The following is a 26,364-nucleotide window of genomic DNA, read 5'->3' on the forward strand; positions in this document are numbered from 1 at the left end:
GATCACTTGGAGTCAGTGGTATGTAGCTCGGACACACAGAAGGCTTCTCACTGAAGACTCAGAAGCATTCGTACACGGTTAAATCATGATGATAGGTCTGGAATTAGTTTTACCGCTTTCTGTTCTTTCTGTTTTTTCTCCATCTTCTTCATTTGCTTTTAATTCTATGAGCTCTTGGAGTTCTTCACAGAATTGTCTAGGTTGGAAGAGACCTCCAAGATCACCCAGTCCAACCTCTGACCTAACACTGACCAGTCCTCCTCTAACCCACATCACTGAGCTCTACATCTAAACGTCTTTTAAAGACCTCCAGGGGTGGTGACTCCACCACTTCCCTGGGCAGCCCATCCAATGCCTCACAACTCAGTGCTGTTTTTTTTGCTTGAGAGGCTGCTTTTGAAAAACTAAGAAACGAGCTTGGCTCTTGGATGAGAACGTAAAACTTCATGGAACATTCATCGTCCCAAAGTGGTAGAAATTCCCATTCATCCATCGTTCAGCACAGGGACTTGGCAAGGATGGATCTGGCATTCGGATTTTTTTAGTTGTTTGGTGAAATTGTTCAATAATCTGTAAAACAAAAACAAAAAACACTGTTTGGAAACGCATTGATGCTGATGAGCCATCGCTATTTAAAGTGGGATATGTAGGGAGTGCAGTCCTCTAGGACATTGCCTAAGGTCCCATGGTGTGTGGGGCTTCTTCCCAGCTGAGGAGGAGCGGGTGTGTGCCTTGTATTTGCAGCTGGCCATTGCATTGGAGGGGCTGCAGAGTGCACTCAATTCCAGAGGGCAATAGCAGATGTGAATTTCTTAAAAATAAGAGCAAGCTAGTGCCCCGAAATAAGAGGAAGACAGAAGATCGGAGGTGTAGACTTCTCCAAAAAGGATGTGAGAACAGATTGCAAGCTGTTAAGGTGAGAGCAGTGTGAAACTGGTGGGAAAAGACTGTGTGTGGTGTGGCCCTGCTGCATGCCAGGCTGAAGCTCTGACACCTCAGGGCAGCGTGCTTCAAAGCAAAAAGCCTCAGGCCAAGGGGAGGGACTTTACAAAAGATGAACAAAAACAATTGGGCATCAGAAAACCACAGTCTCTGGAAAACTGGGAAGTTGCTGGCTGTTTGGCCTAGAGACGGTGATGCGATAGCGGTTTGCAAACATGCACAGGGTGCCTCAGAGAGGAAAAGGAATAATCTCTTTTCCAGATTATGGTAAACAAGAGCCTTAAACTGTATTTAGAAAGGTTCACGGTAGGCATTTTAAAACACTTTACTGTCATCTCATCTTAAATAAATAAAAAATTACCAGGAGGATTGCTGAAGCTGTCTTGAACAAGGAATTAGGCAGCAGTGATGCATCTGCTCCTTCCTGAGACAGGCTCAGAAGGGGACAGAAACTTCTTGCTGCAGGAAAAGCAGTTAAATTTCAGTCTAAATTTATCCACAGAATTGATTAGCATGTGTGTTTTTTTTTTTCTGGACTTCTTGTGGCACGCTTGACCCTGTTAAACGTGTGGGATGGAGCCTGGGCTGTGTGGTGCATCTGTGGAAGGTGCGGATGGGACAGGGAGATGTGTACGGGGCACAGATGCCCTGGAGTCACGGAAACCTTGGTTCCGAGGGGTCTGGACACTTAATGGATTTTATGAGTCTTTTCCTGAGCCAATCCTAGAGTTTAATCCAGAGGGACGCTGCTGCAGTTCTGCCCTTGTGCCTGCCTCTGCCCTGACCTTAGGTCGTGCTGGTTTGTAGTGCACCCATGTCATCGGCGTCTGCTTTGCTGAAGGTCTCAAACAGCAAGATACCCAGGAGGGACTGCTGTGTTTTCATCTTCCTCCTGGCCTGTGATCGGACACAGGGTTATTGATTGCTTGGGGATTCAGTCCTTCCACCTTCCGAGCCCAGCTCCCTTGACCCTGACCTTTCTCCATGCAAAACTCCTCAGCCACCGTGGTGGTTAAAGAATCCTCCATGTTCAGCTGCCTCCTGGCCTTCAGAGCTGGATGTGAAGTGATGCTGCCTAAAACGTGGCATCAACCCATCATAACACCAGAGATCTCCTAGGCAAAGCAGCCGTGGTACAGTTGGAGCCGTCCCTGGCTGCAGGGAAGAGCTTTGTGCTTATTGTTTTTGTAGCCGCTGTAATTCTGCGTGATTGTGGCTGCGCACTCGGGGCTGGTACGGGGGAAATGGGCTGGCTGTTTCCATGTGAAAAGCTGGGTTATGGAAGTTCACAGCACCAGATGGCCGCACATACTTATAATGCTGTGGATTATTAAAGGGTCGTTGTTTTTTCCTCTTTCATCCTTCCTTTATTCCTCTTCCCCACATCAACAAATTAATGCAGAATGCTTGGGATATTGTCCTGGCCATACATTAACGCATCACATCTTCTTGTAGGAAACCTTTTGTTCAGCACAGGACACCTCAGGGCTGATATCCCCAGCCTGCTCCTTCAGAGTTGATGCTTCCAGTTCCTACAGGTGTGCAGGTACCTCCTAAATCACACAAGGCAGCTGTGTCTCCTGTGAAGCTATTTTATTCACAAATTGCAGTGGCAGGCATCATGCCAATTAGGAGCACATTATAATAAGCAAATCATAACCTTTTAGTCCCTATTACCGACACCTGATCACCTCCCGTTTCCTCTTTGGCTGAGTACTACAGGTTCACAAACTACTCAACTCTCCACTGTATTACGTATGTACAATTTTTTTTTCAACCCTTTAATTTCTCCTTTTTCCCTTTTTTCCCCCCCTTTTTTTTTTATGTCTTAAGAACCTGTGATCTTTGTTTTACTGCTCTCACACTGCTCATCCTGTTTTTCCCAAGCTTCCACCTTATTTTGGAGCAGTGAGGCCTTCTACCATCCACTTACCTACTTAGCATCTCTCCTTGTTGTGGCTACACAACTACCTTGCAATACAGAAAATTAGTTTTCTGCTGCAAAAACACAACTGTATGAAAGGTGTAGCACAAAGAATACACGGGCACCTTTATTTACTTTTAAAATCAAATAGCTTGCCACTTGTCCACCAGCAGAGACCTCTGAATTTTAAGATGTAGCAACTCTGAAAAATGCTAGAAGGTGATGGTTGGGCCCGGCCTTCAGCACCATGTGTGTTAGATTGGGTCGCTTTTGAGAGTGAAGCTGCTGTGTTTGTGTGCCTGATACCTGGGGTGATCTGTGCTTGTACTTTACCTTCCTGTTAATGGTTTTGAATGGCCAAATATTGGCAAGGGGACTGCAACCACGGACTGAGAGCACCCGTAGGGATGCTGGCAGGGTTCCCAGCGGTGCTGTGGCCGTGTGTGATCCACAGGCTGGAAAGTCCCAGCACCCACACTGGGTCTTCATCAGGATGAGCCTTTTGTAGCCTGCAGGCAGCTATCCACCTGAACAAACTCCTTAGGAGTCAACATTTCTGCCTGCCTGGGGCTTGTCTCTGCAACGTGCTGAAGCGTTGCATCCGCACGGCCTCTCCTCGCAGGGCTGCTGGTGTGTCTGGGGACGATGCACGGCTGAAATCCAGAGACATCTTAATTCTGATTTAAAAAAAAAATGTATCAGAAGCATATTTGCCACATCCCTTAAGCTAAAAATAAATAAAAAGCCAGCATAAAGCAGTCTTTGTGTTAGCTTGCTCCTGGTGCAGGGGGATGCTCGGCAGCAGCGTGCTCTCCCTCACAGGCAGACCAAATGCAGGGGCTGCTCCGGTGCCTGGAGCCAGCCCGAGTTGGGCTCTGCTGGCGTGGGCACTGCCCTGCCTGCACTGCCGTGGCTTCCACCCCCTCCTGGAGAAGACTTGTGTTGGTAATGCAGGTCAGTGTCTGATTTCAGGTGCGCCAGCAGCGCTGTGTGGTGCACGCTGGGTTCGCGCTCCCTTTATGTGGAAGAGGAAGAGGTGGGCTGGCTGCTGGAACCCCAGGACAAAGCGTGCTTGTTCTGCGGTGCCAGCACGGGCTGCGCTTCAATAGCTTTTGTGTGGATGTGAATAACAAGCAGGGGTGTCGAGGGGATTTAATCACGGAGGGCCCGGCACTACGTGCGTACACCTCGCCTGAGTGACACTCGTGCGAGGATCTCTTGCTTCTCCTCCTCCTCCTCATCCAGGCGCAGAGCATGAATTGAATGAAACACAGCACACTTGAGAGCTCTTTAAGGCACTGTGAATGAGGCTGCTTTCCCCCGGCTTTGTTATCTGGCCGGGCTGAAGCTGCAGATCGGAGCTGTGCCCCCTGTTTTACGCAGCACCCAAGTTTGGATATTTTTGTAGTAAATGTTGGTGCGGGCTGGGAGCAGCGGCTGTCATCCCCGAGGGGTAGAAGCTGCAGCTCTCCACAGCAGGGGTTTCTACTGTCGTTAAAGCTGTGAGACTGTGGTGGTGCCTTCACGAGTGTCGTTAAAGCTGTAAGAGACTGGCAGTGACTTCGTGAGTGTCTGAAGTGCTGCTGATTCGGGACTCTGTGCCGTTCACTCGGGCTGATGTAGCTGCCTCTGCAGCCACCTGCTGAGTTGTATCAAGGAATGGTGGCTGAAACCCCAGCAAAAAAATGTGTCAAAGCTCCTTGATTTGGCTCGCTTTGGCTGCACAAATATCTCTAAACATCTCTGCTGGCATGATGGAGGGTGCAGCAACAAGACGGGAATGAGAAGTAGAAGCATCTGGTGGTACAGCACGCTGTCAGCTCCTGATTTGGGGGCTGTATCTGCACGTCAACCACTCTTACAGTATGTGCTTATTAATTACTCTACTTGAGTTGGCTTTCTCTTCCCTTTCTGCTGCTTTGCTGAGGGCTTTCCCTTGGCACGGGCCCTTAGTGCAGAGGATTTCCAAACCAGGCCTCACACAAGTTGCTGCGGCTTGCAGGCCGTGTGCTGCCTCGGCACCCGACCCCCAGCCCTTCCTTGGGCTTCCTTAGGGCCCAACTAATCGGCTCAAGACTACCCAGAAGATCCCTCTGCTCCTTTTGTGTCTCTAGGGAAAATGTCAAGGAGCTTGAGTGCAGGCCTAGGGGTTTGTGTGCCGAGTGCTGCACCCGCGGAGCTGAGGAGAGCTCTCGGGCTGCCAAAGAGGAGTTGCCATTAGCGAGGAGAGCGCTGTCGGGCTTGAGCAGGTCACCTGTAAGAAATGTCTGTCTGAAGCCTGCCTGGCTGCCATCTCAGGCTTCATTCACTGCTCCAGCAGGCAGAGAAAGTGCAACAGGGCTTTGAAATGCAGGCATATTTTAGAGGGAACCGATGTCATCCTGTGGCACTCAGTACTGGAGGGGTGCAAGGGGGCAGGCGCTCCGAGCAGAGGGGAATTTTACCAATAACTCTAGCTCTTAGATATGGGGTGTCCGTAAGCATGCTTACAGTGTGTCTTCCTTCCTTCCCTGAGAGGCTTCGTACCTCTCGGGCTTGGTTGTTGAATAGGAAAACCTGGCACAAAAGGTAGAAGGGAGCAGAGGGTGACTACAGTTGGTCCTCTGACGTAAGGGCCAGTGGCTTCTGGTGTTAAACCACGGTGTAATCTGCATCCAGGGTCTGTCTCATGAGAAGTGAGGGCTGTGGGATGGCTGCTGCACTGGGTCATCCAGACAGTGCAGTTGCTTGAAGAGCTGCTCACCTGCCAGAGACTGCTGCTGGCGAGGAGCAGAGTGGGAATCTGCTCTGTCACTTCACTTCTGCCTCGGAAGTGCACTTCATGCACTGCACCCATGTCCTTTGTGTTCCCCAAACTCTCAACCTTCCTCAGCTTTTACGCAGACGTCTGCTGTTGCCTTTCGGTATTAATTGGCCAGATTCCTGCGGTTTTGCTAAGTTAGAACTGATGTTTTGCCAGCTGGTGCAAGGTTTCTGGAAAGTGGGTACATTTTCCCCAGGGTCTGGGGCTGGAAATTGCTAAATTCATTCTACTTAGTGCTTCAGTAGAATGTAGTCTTACCTATTTTTAAACAAAAGGCTTCAGTGAAATAAAAGCGAGGACGTGCACGGTGCAGCAAATGAAACCTCCAGTTGCATAAACAGATCAATAAACTGATTTGTGTTTGCTGACCAGAAGAAAAATCTAATTGCAAGTACTCCATATTCAACATTTGTGGCGAAACTAGAATAATTGGAATAATGAGAAATCCAATTTGCTTCTGCTTGGACTTTATTCTTCTTTAGGCTTCATTTAACTGGACTGGTGCAATGCAAAGGCTGGTTATTGCATTCGCAGCGTCTGGGTCTTGAGTCAGGCTGATAAGCTCTTTATGGAGTGCTTCAAATTCTAAATTACCAAGTTTGCCACCTTTTAATGTGACTTGAAATGATTGGAGTATCGTTCCCGGGGGCTAGAGGCTCGTTTCCCTGACCAGAATCTCCTGCTCTGTGTTGGGCAGCCACTGGATTGCTGACAGCTGAATGCATCTGAGCAGCAAAATAACTCTCAGGCTGCTGCAGCTTCCAGATCTGTGCAGTTGCTAACATCTACAGCAGGAAATAACGCTTTCCTGGATGTTCTGAAGATATGTTTTGGAGAAAAGTATCTTTGTGTGTCAGTCCTCAAGTATTTTTTCACTTGAGTGCATCTCTTAAATCTTTATGTGCTTAAGTAAAAGATGGAGATGCTGAAATGATTGTATCTCTATGGCATAAACGATATTCAGAAAGGTAAAAGATTTTAGGTAGATGTGAAGAAATTCCCCAGGAAAAACAATAAGGCTGGAGTCATGCGAATCCTGAATTTGTTTTCTCCATTTGAGTGGGACAAAAAAGCTGTTTCAAGATATCTAATTGCTGCTAACAGTAATGAAAGATGGTACTAAAGAATGGAAAAAAAAAAAAGTGGAGGTAAAAATCACCATTGCAAACAAAGTAGAACCATCAACAGCATTTAATACCACTTTAGGTTTAAGTGGGTAAAGTGTCTAGATGTGTTAGCTTAGATCACTTTTTAGCATGCTGCGTTGTTTGGAGAATGGAAAACCAGCCCAGAGGAGAACAGAGCTGTGGGAGCTGCATCTGCTGGGAAGAAGAAAAGCGAGAAGTGATGGGAGGTCAGTGGGTCGCACGCACGTAATGATAAATCTCTGATTTTAACTGTAGGAATAACTCATAGCTTAAGTGAGTTTAAAAATGCAGAAAACGGTTCTTAAAATGGTTTTTGAAGGCAAACCTGGGAAAAGTGGAGGCAAAACCTCTTCCTGCTGGGTTTCAAGGAACTCCACCGGTCCATGGCAGAAGGAACCCAAGCAGGCTGGGAGGTTCCTCGGGTCTGCAGTGGAGATCTGGAGTTCGGAAGGCAGGTGGTATGTTGTATGTTGACTCTGACTCACCAGTTTACATCCAGCACAACCCTGGATCACCTTTAAAGATTTTTTTGTAAAGATTTACAATGCAAGATAACCCGTGAGTTGATTCCCTTGGCTGTTTATTTAGCAGAGGAAGCTTCTAATCCAAAAGTCTGGCAGGAGAGGTATGGGCTTGCTGCGTGGTTTATGCCTCCGCACGTCAGAGGCAGGTTTGGCTTTTTGGTTCTATTGTTAGCAGCAGAATGAAGGCTGTGCTCTTTAAAACGTATGTGGATCTGTAAAGCAGCCTGGTATGTTCGGTTGCAACTCTTATTGTTGGTGCTGTTTTCTCCATTTGAAAGTTTTTTTGCTGTTTTATATATTCTCTTTACAATCTAACCCTTTAGTCTCTGATCAAAGATTGTCCACATTCTATTAATCAAGTGCCTGCTTTTACTTAGCTGATGAAATGCATCTTGACAATAAACGGTAAGAAAAAAGTTATTCAATGGCAGGCCATGACAAACTAATTATATTTGAAAACAGCAGACAGAAAAGCTAGAATTTTAAGGCATTTTGTTAACTTACTTCATTCTTGAAACGTAGATGGGAGTGCATTTTGTATGTGGCTTCAAAACACAAAAGTGGTGCCTAATCCATGAGAGAGTGCTGTGCTTCCTTCCAGAACACGATGGCTCTAATGATTAGAAGTATTTTCAATTTCTATCCTGAGGATGCTCAAGAACACTTAAAGTTTTTTGTTCGTGCACCAGTATTTCCTTTCCATCAAGTAGTTCCTATCATTTTCTCCCTCTTCTCTTGTAGAGTTAGAGACAGTGATCGTATATCCCCTTTGACCACTTTAGGCAAGGTAAGTAAGCCAGACTGCTTCAGGCTCTTGTCAAACAGACTTTCTGTGCCCTGATGGTCCGAGCAGCCTGCTCGTAGCAAGAGTTTGAGCTCGTCTTTGCTGATGGGACAGGGCTGGCTGCAGGTAGGCGGCAGCACTGTGGCTCTGAGTCCTGCCTTTCGGCCTCAAAGCCTCCCGTGGATTTGGCTCTCTTGCCGCTGGCTTCTAGCTTTTTTGAAAGAGAAAATTGCTTTTGGTAAATTGCAAACCTCAAAAAAATGAGGACATACCTTTCTGCTTTTTGTGAACCTTTTGTAGAAGAAAAAGGCATTATATCTGACTTCGCAGATGGTGGACCCTGAATTTTAAAATAGCCACGTTCTTTTCTTCCTCATCAAAAGAGTAACGAAAGACACGGCATAGCAGCCTGCTTTGGTCACCTCTGTGCTGTTCTCAGTTACACGTGTGTGGCTGTGGATGACGTTAATGTGATGTGTCCTGAGCTTTGGTGCATGAACTGCATGGTGTTTTAATGCCGCTCAGACTCTGGTCTCTGTGCACGTATCGGTGGTTGCAGGACGGGTGAGAGCCACGCAGCAGCAAGCGATCGCAGAAACCTGTTGTTTCCTGGGTCCCTTGGATGCTTGTATTTTATGCTAGCCAGGCTGCCCACCTCCACCCGCTGCTTTGGTGGGTTTTGCCGTGGTTTTCTTCCCCTCTTTGTCCACAGCTCATCCTCAAGGAAACATTCTCCTCTCTCACATTGATGCCGATGCAGTCTTCTGTCAGAAACGAAACTGTTCCAGCATGCATAGCTGTGTGCTTAGGTTTTAATCAATTATTTTCTGGCTTGGTTTTGTTTCTTTAAAACTGGTGTTTTGTCAAAAGAAATTCCCTCGTGTTTTGTTGGCGTGCATTCCTAAGGATTCCTTACATCTACCTACACCCGTTGGATTCACAACTTGGTACTTGCGACTTGAGCGTGCTCTGTTACGAGATGTTGAAGGCTGGGAAAAGGGAGGGATCTAGATGGTTTGGGGAGGGAATTGGTTCGGAAAAACAGAGGAATAAAAGGGATGAAAAGGGCTGGTTGCTTACAAGCAGGTGGCAGGTTGGTGTGCTGGTCTGTCCGTGCCCCATGCTGATCCGAGTGGCTGTGTGTGTGTCCACGTGCTCATCTAGCTGGGCTCAGTGCTTGGCCCTGGGGCATGGAGCTGAAGCAGCTTCATCCCTGTTGAGCTGCTGGATTCCCTCTCCCCTCGCAGGCTCTTGAAGTGATTGTCTTCTTCTCCTTGGCTAGATACTGTTGGTTGCGACTTGGAAGATTAGAGGATGAAAGAGCAAGGGGAAGAAGCAGAATGCCCTGAAGCGCCTTTTGGGGCTGGGAGGGATGAATGAATGACTCAGCAGAGCTGTGCCAGGATGTTTTATGCTAATTCCCTCTTTTGTGTTTCAGCCCTGGCCCAGCGTGTCCAACCTGGCCAAGGATTTCATCGATCGCCTGCTGACGGTGGACCCCAGCGACAGGATGACCGCCCTCCAGGCCCTGAAGCACCCCTGGGTGGTCAGCATGGCAGCCTCCTCCTCCATGAAGAACCTGCACCGCTCCATCTCCCAAAACCTTCTCAAGAGGGCATCGTCCCGCTGCCAGAGCACCAAATCCGCCCAGTCCACGCGCTCCAGCCGCTCCACCAAGTCCAACAAGTCGCGGCGGGTTCGGGAACGGGAGCTGCGAGAGCTCAACCTGCGCTACCAGCAGCAATACACCGGCTGAGCACCGAGCTGGGACCTGCCAGAAAGTCTTTCCAGAAGTCTTCCCTGCAGTGTAGGCGTGTGGCACCCTTTGCTGCACGCGCACTTGGGGAGGAACGTCCAGGTTCCTCCCTCCCCTCCTTCAGGTGTCCCCCCGCGCGGAGGAAAAGGAACCTTGTGGTGGCCATCGCGCCCTGCTGGGCGAGCAGTGCCACGGGGTCTCATGCAGGAAACGGAGCAGCTCTTGTGGGCTTGGAGCTCAGAGCCTCGAGGAACAGCCAAATTAAGGAGCTGCAAAGGAGGAGAAGAGCTCTTTCTGTAGCCCAGGAGCTTGGTTGTTCATAGTTATTTATTGATGCCGGAGCGTTCAGTTTCTCTCACTTGCATATGAAAGAAAAAAAAAATCACTTTAAGTGCACACCTGTGTGCACATACACGTGTATATATTTAAAATGTTATATACACACTTATTCTGAGCTGGTTTAGTCAGACTGTGGTGCCTTTTCACTCAAGCTGCCATGAGTCACACGCGGCTAGCACCAGGCTGGCTCTGACTCACAGCGTGCTGCCCACCAGCTCCCCGTCCCGACGCAGTGCCGAGGAGATGCCAGACGGCTTTCCGTGACGGTGCTGGAGCTGGGAGGCTTCCCCAAGGGGCTGTCGGCGGCGTGGTGACACGGAGGGTTTGCTCACACCACGCGGAGCTGCTGTGCAAACCGGCACCAGGCTGGGGTGCTGCAACCTCGGGGCTGCAAGCCAGCTCCGGTTATCCTGAGGGCAGGGAGAGGAGGATCGTCCTGCAGGAACTTCGTGCTCCAAAGAGATGTCCTTGGCGAGGCAGCTTTTGGGGGGGCTCCTCGCTGTCTGCCTCGAATCATCCTCCAGCAGTTCTGTTGGGGCACGGGGCTTCTTAGGTAGGGGAGGCGAAAGGACTCTGCGCTGCTGGGGCAGATGTTTTGGGTGTTTTTGGGTGTCCTTGGAGAGACAAACACAAGAGGAAGTGCAGTGGTAGTGGTGGGGGTTTCCCTGCTTTCAGCAGGACTGGTGCCCACTTTGTGAGGTTTGTTCTTGTTGCTGTGACTTGGCCCTCTCACTGTTACCAACCCCATCACTTCAGCACACCAAAACTGTGGTTTCCTGTCCCCAGATGTTGCCATCACTTCACTGGGACAGCGAAATGGTGTTAGGAGCTGGCGAGGTGGCCACAAATGGCTCTGTAGGATCAGGGTAGGGGCTTGACTAGGAAAAACCCAGTCCTGGAGTGCCAGCAGCAAGAGACATCGCAGAGAAGCCGTGGAGCCGTTAGGTGTGACCTAAATCCACCAGGGAAAAGCTGCCCTTTGGCGTTTCCTCTGCTGGGTGGGCGATGGGGGCACCTTGTGAAGGACCTCTCAGGGGAAGGTGGGTGCTGTAGGGCTGAGCTTCGGGCAATCCTGCTGAGATGTTTTCCCTCCTAGTCAGTGCAAGGCACGTTTGGGGTAGGTTTGGCCTCTTGCCATAGCAGAGGCCAGGTGTGAGCGAAGGCAAATGTTGTTTTTTGGAGCTTTTCTTACAAAGCCCTGCAGTTTTACTGTGCATCTAGTAGGTGCTTAGCAGGTTGATTCAGTCTGTCCACGCTCTGGAGCGTGGTTTTCCCTCTCGCACTGACATCTGTGCCACCGTGTTGTAGTGCCAGCAGGGCTGTGAAAGTTCCAGCACATCCGCGAGGAGCTCTGACCCTGCAAGCAGCAAAGCAGCACGGCTTCAGCAGGGAAAAAAAGGGGATTTAGGGGTGTGCTTTCCACCCCAAAGTTAGGAGGGGCCAAAACCACTCTGAACACAGCTTGCTGTGCCTAAGCTTGTGATGAGAAATGTGATGGAGGAAACCCAAGGACAGCGGGGTCGTGCATGCACTTGCAGCAGGGGTGAATCCTAAATCCTTTGCGTGGGTTTGCAGAATTACTGGTTGGTTTTCTTCAGTTCTGTGACGTACGGTTTCTTCAGATCCTTCTACCTTTTATTGTGTTTTTTTCCTGTTTCAACACAAGGAGCTCTAAATCAGACACGATTTCTGACAACACAGGCAGCTCGCCACGTTCTGCTTCGTTAACAGTTCAGTGCCCCTCAGGTTACTGCCAGCAGCTCTTCAAAAGCAGTGAGGACTCTAAGGCGGGTAGTAACTGGAAATTGTTCGTACCCTGTGGGTTAAGAGATGGCCAGATGCTCCCTGAGGGTTTCTGGTTTTGAGCCATTACCTGTAAGAGTCTTCTGCATGCTTTGAGCATCACACACGATCTCTGTGATCTTTGTCCTCTTAGGTGTTTTCGTGGCCCTCCCCAGATCATCTCGGTGTGTTTCTCCTTAAAATAGGTACTGTGCCTATGCCAGGAAGTCAAACTGATGGACTGAGCCAAGCCCTGCAGCCTGAGACCCTTTCCTGTAACCACTAGACCATGGAAATGCCCAGATGGGTGGGTTTGGAGGTCAGGATGTCGAGCTCTGATCTGACCAAGCTTGCTTCTCCTCCTTCACAAAGCAGAACACGAATCTTCCCTTCTCTGGCAGCTTTTGCTTTATTTCTCTGTTCAGCAACCGATCTCTCACCAGGAAGAGTTGGGAGTGATGTCAGGCTACGTGCTGTAATTCTGAGCACTCGGTTCAGGTGCCTTCAGCCTGTCCTCTGAGAAGCTCTTCACTGTGAATTTTCTCGATCGTATGCCTTCATATATATTCCACAGGGGTGTCTCAGCTCTTGGTTTATCTCACATCTCAGGAGTTTACGCTTTTCAGAAGTGCCTTGCTTGAGGATGTTAGAAGTTAAATCTGGCATTCTGTTTTTCTGCTCTTATGTGTTTTTTTTTTCTTTTTTTTTTTTGTTTCCTTCTTTAGCTCTTAATGGTGGTTCTTAGTTTGGCTCGTGGTGTTTCGAATTAGCCAGGAGAATGCAGGTAACAAATACGTGTCCCGGGCTATTGCTGAGTTTCAGTGGAAGAGCCGTTGGCTGGGTGCAGGTCTCAGCAGAGAGCACTTAGGTTTCCTGTACTCTGCTCGCAGAATGAAACGAAGCTGGAATGACACCTAGTGGCAAACTGCAGCCTGTCTGTGTCCAGATGCAGTCTCTTCCAATTGCATCCCTGTTTTGGGGAGAGATGCTGGGTTTTGGGGCTCTGATCACGCCTGCAGCCCGAGGCGTGGTGCTGCTCCCACACCCGTGCTGCAGCACAGCCTCGTAGCTGTTGATGGGGCTAGAAGCAGTGGGTTTGGGACTTTTTTGGGTCACAAGACACGATGAGAAGCTCAGGGTGTTGCGTCCCAGCTTATTTTTTCAGGGAAAAAGCAGTTTTAAGGAGCAAAGGGGTTTCTGCGTGTTTGTCTTTTGGAACTTAGCACTGCTGTGTAAAGGAGTCCCATGGCTGTGTCCTGGGGGTTTGCCTGCTCTCCTGGGGGCAACAGTCAGAGCTTCAAAGAGTGCTGCCTGGTGGTTCCTCAGTGACCTGGTGGTTCCTCGATACTTTGAAGGGCTGTTGGAAATGAATGGGAAAAGGTCTTCCAGAAACAACGTTAGGTCGTCTACAGACTGTTAAGCTTTACATCCAGATTTGAGCACATAATGTATTTTTCGACCTGTTTTGCTAAAAAGCAATGAACTTGTCCAGCTGTGATTTACTTCTCACCCCTCTCAGGCTTCTAACAACTCGCACACGAGCCTGGTGGCAGTAGAAACCCTCCCTCCTTCGACCCAGCAGCAGTGTGTGCCATTTAACATTGGGATTGCAGTAGCGTCCAGATGCTTCTGCCAGTTCCTGTTCTTGGAAATGTACAAAAGTCACCTTACAGCCTCGTGGTGGGTGTAGGGCTCTGACCTGCTGGCCCGTGCAGTGGTGTGGAGGCTGCAGTGCAGGGCCTGCCTTACACACTTGTTCTGGGAACGAGAAACCTCAGACTCTTCACTTCGTTGGCATTTGGATATTTTCTTCCTTTCGTTCATGTTCTGCTCTGGTAACTCACATTTTCTCCCACCCTGCTCTATTTCTCAGTCCTGCTTTCTGGCAGAACCACGGCGTCTGCCTGAGAGGTCGATCACACTCAGCTCACGGACACCAGTCGTGGTCAGCCCCACTGCGGGGCCGTGGCTCTGGATTTGGCTCTGCAGCAGCCACGGTGAGCCCTGAAGCGATGTGACAGCAGACACACGGTGCCTTGGGGGGGGGAGAACTCCCTGTGAGGACCCTGCTGCCCAGGGTGGGCGCTGCCCTTCACCTCGGGTGAGATTATTCCAGTTGTTCTCCAGGCTGCTTGCTGCAACCTGCTGCAGGCTCACGGTGGGCATCGAGGTGCCGTTCTTTGGGGTGCCCCCTTCCCTCTGCCCACTGCTTCTTGGAGCTCTCTGCAGTGGCTCTCAGTGCCTGCTCTCATCCCTCGCTCTTCCAAAAGTGCACCCTGTACCCAGCCCTGGGTCCCTGCACCACTCTCAGGAGGTTTTTGGTGCTTTTTCTGACCGCTCGGTCTCGTCTTCCAGCCTGGATCAGCAACGCAGCTCTCAGGTGCTCTAGAGGCAGGTGTGTGCGTGTCAGGTGTGCGTTACTGAGCGCTGAATTTGCCAAAAAAACATAAAATGTGAAGCAGCAGGGATGCCCCGTGGTAGCGGCATCACGGAGCGCGGAGCCTTCCACCCTCGGCACCTCTTCGGTGGAGGGAGCTGCTGCCTGCCCAGCGACGTGGTTTTCTCCTCCTGCTGTCCTACTGTAGGTCCCCCGTGTGTGACAGACGAGCTCCTCGCTGCTGTCACGACGACCTTGCACTGTGTTTCTGTTGAATGTGGAACAAACCCTGGCCCAAACTAGAAATGAGCACCTACCGCGAGCGCACGCCGATGCTGGGAGTTTTCCTGTTGCCTCTCGCTACGGAAAGACACCTCCCAGGAAGCCCTCTGGCCCAGGGGGGGGGCCTTCCGCTGCTTGCTGTTATTTTTGGGTTGCCGAATTTCCTGTGCTGGCTTGGAACCGCTGGGAAGCACGGCGCTCATGTCCTGCCCGTCCCCGGCGGGGCCGTGTGCCTGGAGGAGCCTCCGAGTCCTGCCCCCGCGGAGAGCGAGGCCTGAACCATTGTAATTAGTCTGTAACGTGATGAGTAGAGTGTACAGAATTATTTATTTTGTGTACTCTGTTAAACACGTAAATGTATTCTGTGTACCCCATCGCTCCCTTGTCCTTAATTTTGGCACACGCACGGTCCGGCGGCCGGAGGACGCTGCGCTCCGGGTGGGAACGGTGGCCAGCCAAGGCACCGAAGGCTGGGAGCTGCTCACCCCTCGGCAGGAAGGCACCAGCGTGCCCCAAAAACCTTCCCTGGCATCCTCCGTGTGGCTGCCAGGAGCTGTGTGAGGGAGCCCTTGCCCGGGGCTGGGACGGCCGTGGGATGCCCCAGGTGAGCCGGGCGCTCAGCCTCACCACAGGAGTTGCAGTTTGGTCACTGGATGGGGACTTTTGGGTGTTCTTGGGTGCTTTGCTCACTTTTCTGGGGCTACAGGGTGGCAGGCAGGGCCAGAGAAGTGCTCTGGCTTGCTCACAGCGACTGTTCACCTCTCCACTTTCACTCTTTTAATGACCTGTAGGAAAAGGTGTAATAAGGAGAGAGAAGCCCGTGCTGCTTCTGAACTGCATCCTGCTGCAGGGCACCCCCCTGCCTTGGCACCTGCCCTGCTGCCCTTGTCTGGCACCTGCTTGTGTGAAAACACCCCTTTCTTCTGAAAATCCATTGCCTGGCCTTATTATTTTTTTTTTTCCAATTTCCCTTTGGGATGGCACTGGGTTCGCCGCTGCGTTACCCCGGAGCCTGCAGGGCTGCCCCCTTGCACCTTGCTGGAGAGGTGGAGCTGCCCGTGACACGTCTCCCTCTCAGCTCGTGTGTTCCCAGGCTGCTACACATGTAAAGTCCAGGCAAAGATCTTTTATAAGCTCCTGCACCCCTCTCCCTGCTCTTGTTGCAAGCCTCGAAGCCCTTTCTGGTGCTGAGCTGTGGAGCTGCTGCCTTACGGAGACCCTGAGCTGCAGCCAGCCCTGTGCCCAGTGCCTGGGTTGAGCCGTGGATGCCTCCAGGCTCGGCAGATCCCAGCCGGGCACCGAGCTCTGGATTTAGGGAGAGGAGCCATGTTCTGCCCCCGTGCTCCTGGAGAGGAAAGGAGCCAAAGACAGTACGTGGAGCAAGCAAAGGGTGGCACTTTATTGCTCTACAGCGCGGGGAGCCTGGCGTGGTGCTCAGCCCCTCGCTGGCAGGGCTGGAGGTGCCGGGGGGGCTGTGCCCAGCTCTCCTTGCTGGAGCACGGAGCCTGGCACGGGGATCCCTGCGTTCCCAGCTCTACCCCTGGGCGACGATGTAATCGATCCAGTTTCGGAACTGGCTGACGCGGGTGTAGACGGCGGGCGTGCGGATGTTGCAGTTGCTGCTCCCCCAGGAGACGATGCCGATCAGGGTCCAGACGTTGCCGTTCTGGTACACGAGCGGGCCCCCGGAGTCACCCTGCGGAGAGAAAAAGCCCCCACCTCGCTGCGCCCCCATCCTGCTGCTGCCAAGGTCCCGGGACCTCGCTCCGAACCCGTCCCAGCCACCCCGGATGCTCGATCTCAGGCTCCCCAGGTACCACAGCCCCCAAATCCTCACGGATCCAGCTCCTCACCTGGCAGGAGGAGGCGCCGACCCCCCCGGCGCACAGCATGGAGCTGGTGATGCTGCTGCCCCAGTACTGCATGCACTGGCTCTGGGAGACCAGGGGCAGGGTCACCTGCTGCAGGCGCACCGCCAAGGCGTTGGCTGGGGGGAAAAAAAAGCAGCGTTAGCTTGTGCTGGGCTCCGGGAGCACACAAAAATCGCTGTGTAAGGGCACAGACACCCCGGGGAAGCTCCCTCTGCCAGGCCTAAGGTGTGGGTGCCCAAAATGCGCGTTGCTGCTCCCTGCAGCCGTACCCCTGGCACACTCATCTCCAGGTAGGTGCAAGCAGCCCACAGCAAAGGCGAGCTCGTACCCTTGGGTACCCCGCATCCACCGGGTCCTTTGGGGGCTGTGGATGCCGTCTTTCCCCTGCTACAAGAGGCAGCTCAGCTTGCCGGGAGCCCCCCCGAAGCCCTGGGGTACCTACAGTTGGTGTTGGTGCGTCCCCAGCCGGTGGTGACGCACTGCAGGTCGCTGGGCAGGGCCAGGTTGGCTGGGGCCAGGCAGACGGGGGCCACGCGAGGCCCCAGCTGGGCAGGCGAGGAGAGCTTCAGCAGGGTGATGTCGTTATTGAGGTTGTAGGAGTCCCAGTTGGGGTGCGTGACGGCCTGCCAAGAGCCAAAATATCTCGTCCCAGCCCTCCCAGAGCCACTGCACCGTGGCACAGAGCCGTGGCCCCCTCCGCGCCGCATCCACCCGACTCACCTTCGTCACGGTCTTCACCTGCACGGCCTCCGACCCGGAGTAGCGGTCATACTCCCCGAGGACGACAACGTGGGAGTAGGGGCTGCAAGAGGTGTGTGGTGGGGTCAGGGAGCCCCGTGGCAGCCAGCACCTGGCCCCAGGGCTCTGCAGCCCTGGGGATTGCAGGGGTGCCAAGGGGGCAGCTGGGGAGGGGGCTTTGGGGCTGCCCCGCGCATCCTGGGGCTGTGCCCGTCCCTCAGCTGTTCCCTGGCATGGGGTTGGGGCTGGTGGTGCCGGAGGGCATCGTTCCTCACTTGAATTCGCAGTGGGCAGCCGTGACCACCCAGTACTCGTTGATCAGGGAGCCGCCGCAGAAGTGGGATCCCGTACGGGTCTGGGGAGGGAAACGGGGAGCAGAGCTGGGGCTGTGCCCAAGCCTGGGGACAGGCAGTGAGGTGCGGGTCCCCTCGGGTGCCTGCCCACGTCCTGACCCACGGGATGGGGACGAACCTGCAGGGACACCTGCCAGGGCCAGGAGCCGGACACCGCATTCTGCCCGTTGATGATCCTCTCGTTGTACTGCACCGAGGGGCTGATCGAGGGCACCCCACAGCCTGCGGAGGAGGCTCAGGGGCACGAGGGTGGCCGGTCACAGCACCCCGCTCGGGGTTTGTGCCCAGGGGGTGCACCCCTGCTCTGTGCTACTGTCCCCCAGGACCTGCTGGCACCTCGGGTGCTGTGCCCGGGGGAGCAGAGGGTGGCACGGTGCCACCCCGCTGGGTGCGTGGCTGCGCTTACCTGAGACGGCGCTGGCGAGGGCCAGGCAGGCAACTGCCCAGAGAAACGCCATCCTGGGAGGACACGGCCGTGTCTCAGGGCCCACGGGCTTTATAGCAGCTGGGAGCTGCGTGGCTCGTGGCCAGGCAGGGCAAGGTCCCCGTCGTGCCTCGTCCCAGCTGCGGGCAGCGGTGCTGTGCCAGGCCTGTGCGTGCCGTGCCCAAGTGGCCCTGGGGTCGACGGCTGCAGAAAAGCAGCAGGGCCACTGCTGGGATGAGCTGTGTGGTTTCTCGCTGATGCTACAGAGAGGGAGGGTCCTGTAGGGCTGTGATGGGGGCACGTTTACCGCTCGGGCTATTTGCTGGCACACAGATGGGGCTGAGATGGGTGCCGGTGCCTAGGCTGTGGGAGATGGCCGTGTCCCCAGGCCTGTTGCAGATCTGCTTGGCACCGCGTGGCTGTGACACGTCCCTGGAAGGCGCACGTCCCAGCTGGACGTTCCCAGGCCCCAAGGCCACCCCTAGAGGTGTGTCCCTGTACAGGTGAGTGCATCCCAGAGCCAGCTGGGGGGAGCAGAAGCCTTCCCAGGCAGCCAGGAGCTGTGGAGAGCGCACGGTGAGCCCCTGGGAGGGTGGCAAGGCTGAACCCACAACCCCTGTGCCACGCCCCAGCAGCTGCCCAGCCCCTCTGACCCCAAACTCAAGGGGATTTCTGCCCCCTGAGCCTCCCCGTTACCATCCTGGGTGCAGGGAGGATGCAGCATCTGCATTGTCACCCACCTCCCCGGGTAATGCCTGCCTGAGTTCCCGCAGCTACCCCTGGGGCGATGCTGAGCACAGGGACAGTCTCTGCTCTGTGCCACCCCCGTGCCCCTGTCCCCTGGCGCACAGTCAGGACGCTGGCAAGTGCGTGCAGAGCTCAAATCTTTATTTCTGTATCTGTGCCGTGCGTGGGCAGCAGGATCGGGCCCGCCACGAGGCAGCAAGTGCAGCGGGGTGTGGAGGTCACCTCTCCTGCCACCCACTGAGCGTGGGGCTGCACACACACGAGACCCCTCCTCTATTGCCATGAGCCAGGATGAGCTGGCTGAGATGCTGCCCCCCATCCATGCGTGGCCCAGGCTGGCGGATAGGAAAGGAACCCTCTACATGGCCAAAACCTTCTGGCAAGCCTGGGCCTGGCGAGGCTGCGATTTGTCTCCGAGCTGGGGTGATCAAAGAATCCATGCCCAGGCTGCTCTGGCTGTCTGGATCCTCAGGGAAGCGCAGATTTCTCTGCAGCCCCATGGAGAGTTGGCCTCACCCCAGCTGCAGCCTCCTGTCCTTTGCTCTGCTGCTCTTCTTTCCCCTACAGGCAATGGGGCTAAACCTGAGCAGGTCCCGATGGCTGCCTCCGCAGGCTGTGGGTTGGTTTTTCTCCTGACCCACCTCTCCTGGGTCTGCTTAGAGGGGCAGCAGTTGGCTCAGCAAAGCAAGCCCAGAGAAGGATGCTACGTATCCACCCTGTCCCCAACACGGGGCAAGGTGCAGCGCAAGGGGGATGATGCCACGTGGCATCTCCTTTCTCCCCACACAGCCTCGGAGCTGTCCCGCGGGGTCCAGGGGGGCAGCGGGGCCGTGGCAGGCAGCGGGGCTGTGTCAGGCACACTTGCCCTTGCGGAGGCAGAAGGGCAGCTCGGGTGCGGGGACCAGGATGGTGCTGAAGATGGGCTGGTAGCTCTCGGGCAGGGCCTGGGGGTGCTGCGCCATCATTTCCAGCACCAGGTGTCGCACCTCCTTGGAGACGTCACCCCGGAGATCCAGCAAGGTGGAGATGTGCTCGTCGCTGGGCAGAGAGCAGGAGGTGAGCCGGGGTGCATCCCCCAAACCTCCCACGATCCAGAGAAGCTGAGCTGAGGCTGGGGAGAGCTGGTACTTCAAGCCAGCCAAATCTTTAAATAGGCTTGAAAATAATCCCACAAACCTTGTAATTATGGGGTTTGGCTTTTTTTTTTTTTTTTTTTTTGCCAATTCTGCCATTTCCAATTTGGTTTTGTGGTTGCCCACCCTTTTGGCAACTAATCATGGACAGGTGAATGCCACAGCAGAGCTGCTCTTCCCTTTATGTCTTTGCCCTTGGAAATTTGCAGGAATCCCTCAAATCTGGGGCATGGGAAAAGGAAACTTTCTGCGTGCTCTGCAGCCCAAACCTGGCCCCCCAGTGCAGTCCTGCCCTACCCTGCCTCATGGGAGAGCAGAGCTGGGCTCCCTACCTGACGTCGGGGTACTTGGTGACGAAGCCCAGCACCTCCAGGCTGAGCAGAGCCGTGTCCTTGAGGCAGAGCAGCTCCCGCACGGCAAACACAGCCTCGAGGTTCTGCTGGCTCCTGTCCAGGCCCTGAGAGGGAGAGCAGGATGGAGATGAGTTTCCAGCCAGTTTCTCCTCAAAAATTCACCAAGGGTAACTGCTTCATCTTTTTCCTGATCCAGTGTACCCATTGGAGGGGAGCAGCTCAGAACTCGGCCATGCTCTGGGCCGTGCAATGCCCCCTTCTCACAGCCCCCCCCCAGCTCCCCAGCGCCTTCGGGCACCTCTCACCAGGCTACAGAAGAGCTCCCGGAGCTGCGTGGCGTCCTGCAGCAGGCGGTCACAGAACTGCCTCCGCTCCTCCTTGCTCTTGCACACCATCTTCTTCTGCATGAGCGCCCGCAGGTACTGGTTTGCAACCAGGAGCTCGCACTCCATCAGCAGGAGCTGGGCAGCGTGGCAGAAAAACGCTGTTAGCCCTGGGGGTAAGGCATGAACTGCCCAGGAAAGGTAGAGGGGGAAGGGGCCAGGCACAACGCCAAGCACTGAGGGCAGAAGGACGGCTGAATTTGGGGGAAACCCCGAACATCTCTGCATGACGGAGCCTCCGGGGCTGCTCTGGAGGACATGGGCTCTCCAGCAAAGCTTCAGTGCCCGTGGCTCTGCATCTCCGCTCCCCTCCCAGCACCCCGCTGCCTCTGGGCTGTGTCCTGGGCCCCAAGGACAGGCACGGACACCTTCCACTAGACCCGTTTGCTCAAAACCCTACATCTTTGCCCTAGAGACAAGCAGCTGGTCAGAGGACGCACGAGAGAAGCCCTGCAGCGACGGTACCTTGAAGAGAGGTTTCTTGACACGGGAGAAGTCCTTCGCGTACTTGTCTATCACTTCGCACATGGTGTTGACCAGCTGGGCCCCAGAGAGCCACTTCCTCGAAGCCAGCTCCACGCACAGGGGCTGAAAGAAGCAGAGGAAAACATGAGATGCTTGTACCTTGCTGCTCTGGGAGCAGTTCCAGCTGCAGGGGGGCACAACATCCCGCAGCACCTGCCCTCCTGCTGCCTGGAAGCACGTCTGCTGTGCCTTGCCCCTAAGCCTATTTGTACAGGCTTTTGGCCTGTCCTTCTGCAACTTAATTTTTAATTTCTACTCCTTTCCACTTTCCCTGCTTAGACATAACATGTTTTTTTTTTTTTTTTTTTTCGCCCAGGCCTTTGACCTCCTCCTCCCCTGCTGTCCTTGTCAGCAGCATCCTCTTCCTGCCTGGAGGCACACATCTCTCTGTATCTGCTGGGGCCAATCTCCACACTGCCTGTGAGGGCTTCATCCTTTAGTGGCTCTTTTGTTTCCATGGCATTCACCTTCCAGCCCTAAATACCAACGCCATTATTTTTTCCAGATTTCGTCCAGACTCCAGGAAAGCTAAATTTGACTATACTGCCAGGAAATGACTCGGGCAGTCGCAGATCGGCTTATCTCCTCTGCACGGACACTGCCTCTCTCCTGCTTGGTTTTGTGCCACGAAACAGCCACAAAAAGGAGTGCAAGGAAGCCCAGGTGGGCTGTGGCTCCCAGCCTGTGTCAGTTAGCGGTTTTGGGGCCGTCTGCCTCAGTGATATAGGGTAGTGCTGGCAGGCAAGAGCCGTCGTGTGAGCTGCTGGTGGTTTATCAAGGCCTGGGCAAACGTACCTGCAGGTCGAGGAGCAGCTCCTCCAGCAGCAGCTGGCAGGCTTTTTTCTGCGTCCTGTCTAGAGCAGCCCGGAGGGACGCGGGGACTTCTCTGCAGGAGGAGTTGGGGTGCAGAGTGGGGACAGAGGAGCTAGAAGAGAGAGAGAAGGGAGGGGACGGGTAGCCTGGGATGTACAGCGGGGTTGGAGAACTTGTGGTTCCCTGCAGGTGGAGCGGTTGCTCCGAGAGGTGCTGAGGCTGGTGCCCGTTACCTGAGGGCCAGGACGTTGTTGAGCATGGCCAGGAGGTAGTGGACGTAGTGCTTGGGTATGGTGCGATCCTGCTGGTGCTCCTTCCCCCGTTGCACGAGGGCTTCCCGCAGACTGCAACACAACCAGAGAGCCACGGTGGGCAGGGGCCTTGCCACAAACGCCTGGAGCAGGGGGGCTCCTGGGGGTGCATGCACTGCCCACAACCCTCCTTGGCTCCTTCCAGTCCTGCCACTGGGAGGTAGGGCAGTGGGTAGGGTTGTGGGACCCATCTTGGACCCCGTGGAAGAACGAGGCCTGGATCGGCACTGGGGGCCATGTGGCAGATCTGCCACCAGCCCGTGCTGCTGGGCTGTGGGGACGCAGGGTCTGCGAGGAGGGGAAGGGGGGTGAGGGGCTCCACTGACCGGCCCAGAAATGCCTCGAGCTCCTCCAAGGCCATGTTGTAGACCTTCTGCTGCAGAGAGTCGGTGATCGAGGAAGTTACCTCGATGTTACTGTTCAGCATCTGTGCGGGGAGAGGACGGTGGAGGTGAGTCAGGGGCTGCAGGCCACAGCCCCCTTTTTGGAGGGCTCTCATGCCCCAGCTGCTGCACATCTGCCCCTCTGTAGCAGCCCAGGAGAGGGAAAGGGAGAGCCTCAACACATTTCAGAGCTACAACGAGCACACCGTGGCCCTAGACAAGCCAGCAAGGGCACGAGGTACGAGCCAACCCGCGGTGCTGGGGCCCCACCTCAATGACATGGACGGGCAGGTCTGACTGGAAGAAGCCCTGATGGTCCGTCTCGGGTTCCTTTTCCCAAAACCACTCCTCAAACTCCGTCTTCAGGGTCCTCTGCATCCACTCGAGCACGCTAGCCTGTGGGAAGGACGCCCACCACCATGGTGTCAGCTCCCTCCCGACCCCATGCACAGCCCAGGAGCAGGTCCTGAGCCTCATCCCCCAGGCTCAGGGCCCCACGCTGCTGACCTCTTCACTCACCTTGAGTTTCACCACGTATCTCCTCTCTGTCTGATCCACGAGCTCGGGGGAAATCAAAGGGCCCAGAGAGGAAACATCCACTTCTGGGAGCAGGTCCGGGTGCCCCATCATCTCGGAGCTGGAGGGCAGAGGTGGGACGGGGCTGGCAAGACCTGCCTTTTCCAGCAGCTCCCACCTCTGCCCTCCCCAGGGCCAGGGGCTGCGTGCTGGTGCCAGCCCAGCTCCCTGCACCTCCCCGGCTTCTCGGTGTGGCCGCTGACCTGTGGTACACGTGGAGCACCCACTTCAGGAGGTGGAAGAGCGCCTGCTTGTCCAGGTCTTCTCGGAGGAGGTCCTGGAGGTGGCCGGCGAGGGCCTGGTGGTACGTGGCGGCGCAGAGGCTGAGGATGTTGTAGTGTGCCGGGACGCACTGGACCATCAGGTCCTTCACCACGCGCAGCTCGGACACGATGTCCCTCTGCAGGGCCTCCAGGTGCCTGGACAGCCCCGGACCCTCAGCGTCCACACGGGGGGTGTGGAAGCGGGATCCTGTGATGGTCTCCTGGAGGACGTGGTAAAACTTCTGCCTCCAGCCCTTCGGGCGGCCAGGGGGCAGGAAGGTGGCATCCAGGAGCAGCGTGTCGTCGATTTTCTCCTCCCTCTCGATGATCCGTACGGCGGTGACGAAGAGCACCGGGTCCTCCCGCACCAGCTGCAGGCTGCTGGCCACGATGCCCCACAGCTGCTTGGCCAGGCTCTCGTTGAGCTCCTGCAGGCCGCCGAAGTAGGCCAGCACGGTTGCCTGGGCGCTGGAGAGCCCCCGGAGGTGCAGCTGGGAGAGGATGTCATCCCGGAGGTGCTCCAGCATCATGATCTCCGCGTGGGCCTCCAGGAGGTGCTGCCCGTGGAGCAGCTGCAGCGTGTGGGAAAAAACCTCGTGGACTGCGGGAGAGGGACAAGAGGTGCCAGGACTGAGTGCAGGGGGCAACGGGGAGCTGGTGCTGGGACCATGGGCATGGGGTAACGGGGAGATCATGAGGGGAAGGGTCTGATCCCCAAACCCCCGAGCGCTGGGCCAGTGCCTTACCCGAGAAGAGCTGGGGCAGCACCTGCACCACCGAGGCCAGCTGCACGTGCTCTGCCATCAGCGCCCGCATCTGCTGGAGGTCCTGGAAGCGGTCGGCGCAGTCCAGCAGTGCCCAGCGCGCTGCCCCCAGCTCCTGGCACACGCTCTGCACCTCCTGGACCGCCGCCCGCAGCTGCTCCAGCCCCGTGCTCACCCCCTCCAGGTAGGACTGGACGGTTGACTGGGGAGCAGAAGGGGACAGAGGGCAGTGGGGATGCTCTCAGAGGCTGCTGGACTCGTGCACCGTTTGCCCCAGCCCTGCCAAGCCTCTCCTGTGTGCATTTCTCCAGCCCTGGAGGGTGAGAGCTGCCCCTGGTACCCCTCATGCCTTCCCATATCCCACACCATGACCCCATCCCACCGGCTGCTCCAGCGCCAGGGATGTCCCACGTCACCCCTCCGAGGACACCGAGTCCTATTTTACTGAGCCTCTTCGCAGGGTTTGGGGCTGTCAGCGGCTACCGAGCACGAGGTGGGAGAAGGGAACCACTGCGGGGTTACCAGGTGCAAAGAAGCACTTTTATGCAGGATCCACTGAAATATATATGTATTTTTTTTCCGAGGGAGCTTAAAACAAGTTGCCTCTTGGGCAATTTTCCCCCTAAACGACTGCATTTCTCCCAGCGAAGGCCGACCAAAGGACGGGATTTGTCCAGAGGTAGAAAAAAAAATGATTCAGTGCAGAAGTCCCTGGCTGGGATCCCCGCTTGGGGAGGTGGCGAAGCATCCGCCCGGTGGGCTGTGACCCATACCCACCTTCAGCCGTGACTGGATGGAGCTGTTCCTCTGCGTCTCTCGGCTGCGGTAGTGCCCGAGCCCCTCCAGGTTTTCGGGGCGGTAAAACACCCCCGAAGCCCATTTCAGAGCAGCTCCCCTGGCCAACTTCTCCGCCTTTTCCACCTCCGGCCACTCTTCCTCTGGGGACAAAGCCAGGGGTTAAGGAGCACGGCGAAGCCTCTCCTCGCGGGCAGGAAGGGCCCCCGGGGCCGGGAGCAGGAAACCGGCCGGCAGCGGACGTCCAAGCACACCCCGATGGGGCCAGCCGGACGGCACGGCGGCAAGCGGGACCCTCCTGGGATGGCCCCAATGATCCCACAGCAGAAGGGTGCCCCGAGGAGCTCAGGACATCACCCGGCTGGGGTGACCCCGCACGACAAGGACGGGTCGCCCCAAGGCTTCCACCTCCCCGACAAAGCACAAGGGACAAGGAAAAAGGGTCTGGGAGGTGGTGAATTAGGGTGCGTCCCTCCCCACCCGGTCACCCCGTTACCTCTGGGGCTTGCGCCCTGCTCGTCCTCCGCCGACGTGCCCATGGCCGCTGCCAGCTCCAGGGCCGCGGGGCTGGGCTGCGCGCGGAGGAAGGCGGCGGCCGCTTCCTCAGCGCTCCCCGGGGGCTCGTCGGGATGTTCGGGGCCAGGCAGCGGGGTGGGGATGTGAGGGGGAATCGCAGCCCTCCCCGCAGCCGGGTGTCGTGGTTTGGGGGCGTCCCAGGGTGGGGATGGGGTGACCCCAATGGGGATGGGGTGAACCCAGAAGATATGGGGTGAGCCCAGGAGGGTATGGGGTGAGCCCTATGGGTACTGGGTGTCACCGGCGGGGATGGGGTGACCCCAGTGGGGTTGGGATGAACCCAGAAGATAAAGATATGGGGTGACCCCAGTAGGTACGGGGTGACCCCAGAAGATAAGGGGTGACCCCAGAAGATATGGGGTGACCCCAGAAGATAAGGGGTGACCCCAGGAGGTATGGGATGACCCCAATAGGTATGGGGTGTCCCCAGAGGCTATAGGGTGACCCCAGTAGATATGGGGTGACCCCAATGGCTATGGGATGACCCCAGGAGATAGTGGCTGCCCCCAGCAGCTATGGGGTGACCCCAGCGGCTCGGGCGTGCCCCCGGTCTGTACGCGGTGCCCGCAGCGGGTCCGTGCTGCCCCCGTCCAGCCGCGATCCCCGCTCCCCGGGCGGGACGCGGGGCGCTCCCGGTGCCGCCCTCCCCGGGGCGCGGCCGGGACCGGTGGCCACGCCCCTGCCGAGGCCACGCC

At 55.5% G+C, this 26,364-nt stretch overlaps 3 protein-coding genes across 5 annotated transcripts in view; 1 reads left to right on the top strand and 2 right to left on the bottom strand.

Moving 5' to 3' along the window:
* Positions 1-15,030, top strand: part of PSKH1 (protein serine kinase H1) — a 31,967-nt gene extending 16,937 nt beyond the window's left edge. For both annotated transcript variants that reach the window (XM_038185545.2, XM_038185546.2), the window contains exon 4: positions 9,564-15,030. In XM_038185545.2, coding sequence (XP_038041473.1) covers positions 9,564-9,881 — 318 coding nt within the window. In that variant the 3' untranslated portion in view covers positions 9,882-15,030. The remainder of the gene's footprint in view (positions 1-9,563) is intronic.
* Positions 15,031-16,059: 1,029 nt separating this feature from the next.
* Positions 16,060-18,781, bottom strand: CTRL (chymotrypsin like). Its single transcript, XM_027466382.3, has 7 exons — positions 18,030-18,781; positions 17,742-17,845; positions 17,546-17,625; positions 17,253-17,334; positions 16,975-17,155; positions 16,515-16,648; positions 16,060-16,357 (listed from the first exon to the last, which is right to left on the bottom strand). Exons 1-7 carry the CDS (start codon positions 18,079-18,081, stop codon positions 16,196-16,198), a joined length of 795 nt encoding a protein of 264 aa, XP_027322183.3. The 5' UTR covers positions 18,082-18,781; the 3' UTR covers positions 16,060-16,195.
* Positions 18,782-18,918: 137 nt separating this feature from the next.
* On the bottom strand, positions 18,919-26,339 carry EXOC3L1 (exocyst complex component 3 like 1). Of its 2 annotated transcripts, none has more exons than XM_072043785.1 (13): positions 25,590-26,339; positions 25,076-25,236; positions 24,281-24,362; positions 23,475-24,135; positions 23,215-23,332; positions 22,966-23,091; positions 22,639-22,739; positions 22,235-22,345; positions 21,984-22,113; positions 21,129-21,251; positions 20,586-20,741; positions 20,260-20,384; positions 18,919-19,832 (listed from the first exon to the last, which is right to left on the bottom strand). In XM_072043785.1, exons 1-13 carry the CDS (start codon positions 25,630-25,632, stop codon positions 19,646-19,648), a joined length of 2,124 nt encoding a protein of 707 aa, XP_071899886.1. In that variant the 5' UTR covers positions 25,633-26,339; the 3' UTR covers positions 18,919-19,645. The 2 variants fall into 2 exon arrangements, with proteins under 2 accessions (XP_071899886.1, XP_038041471.2); XM_038185543.2 differs by having other exon boundaries at positions 24,281-24,500; positions 25,590-26,338.
* Between the last annotated feature and the right edge of the window lie 25 nt (positions 26,340-26,364).

This window comes from Anas platyrhynchos, chromosome 12 (assembly GCF_047663525.1).
Source record: "Anas platyrhynchos isolate ZD024472 breed Pekin duck chromosome 12, IASCAAS_PekinDuck_T2T, whole genome shotgun sequence".
Taxonomy (NCBI): domain Eukaryota; kingdom Metazoa; phylum Chordata; class Aves; order Anseriformes; family Anatidae; genus Anas; species Anas platyrhynchos.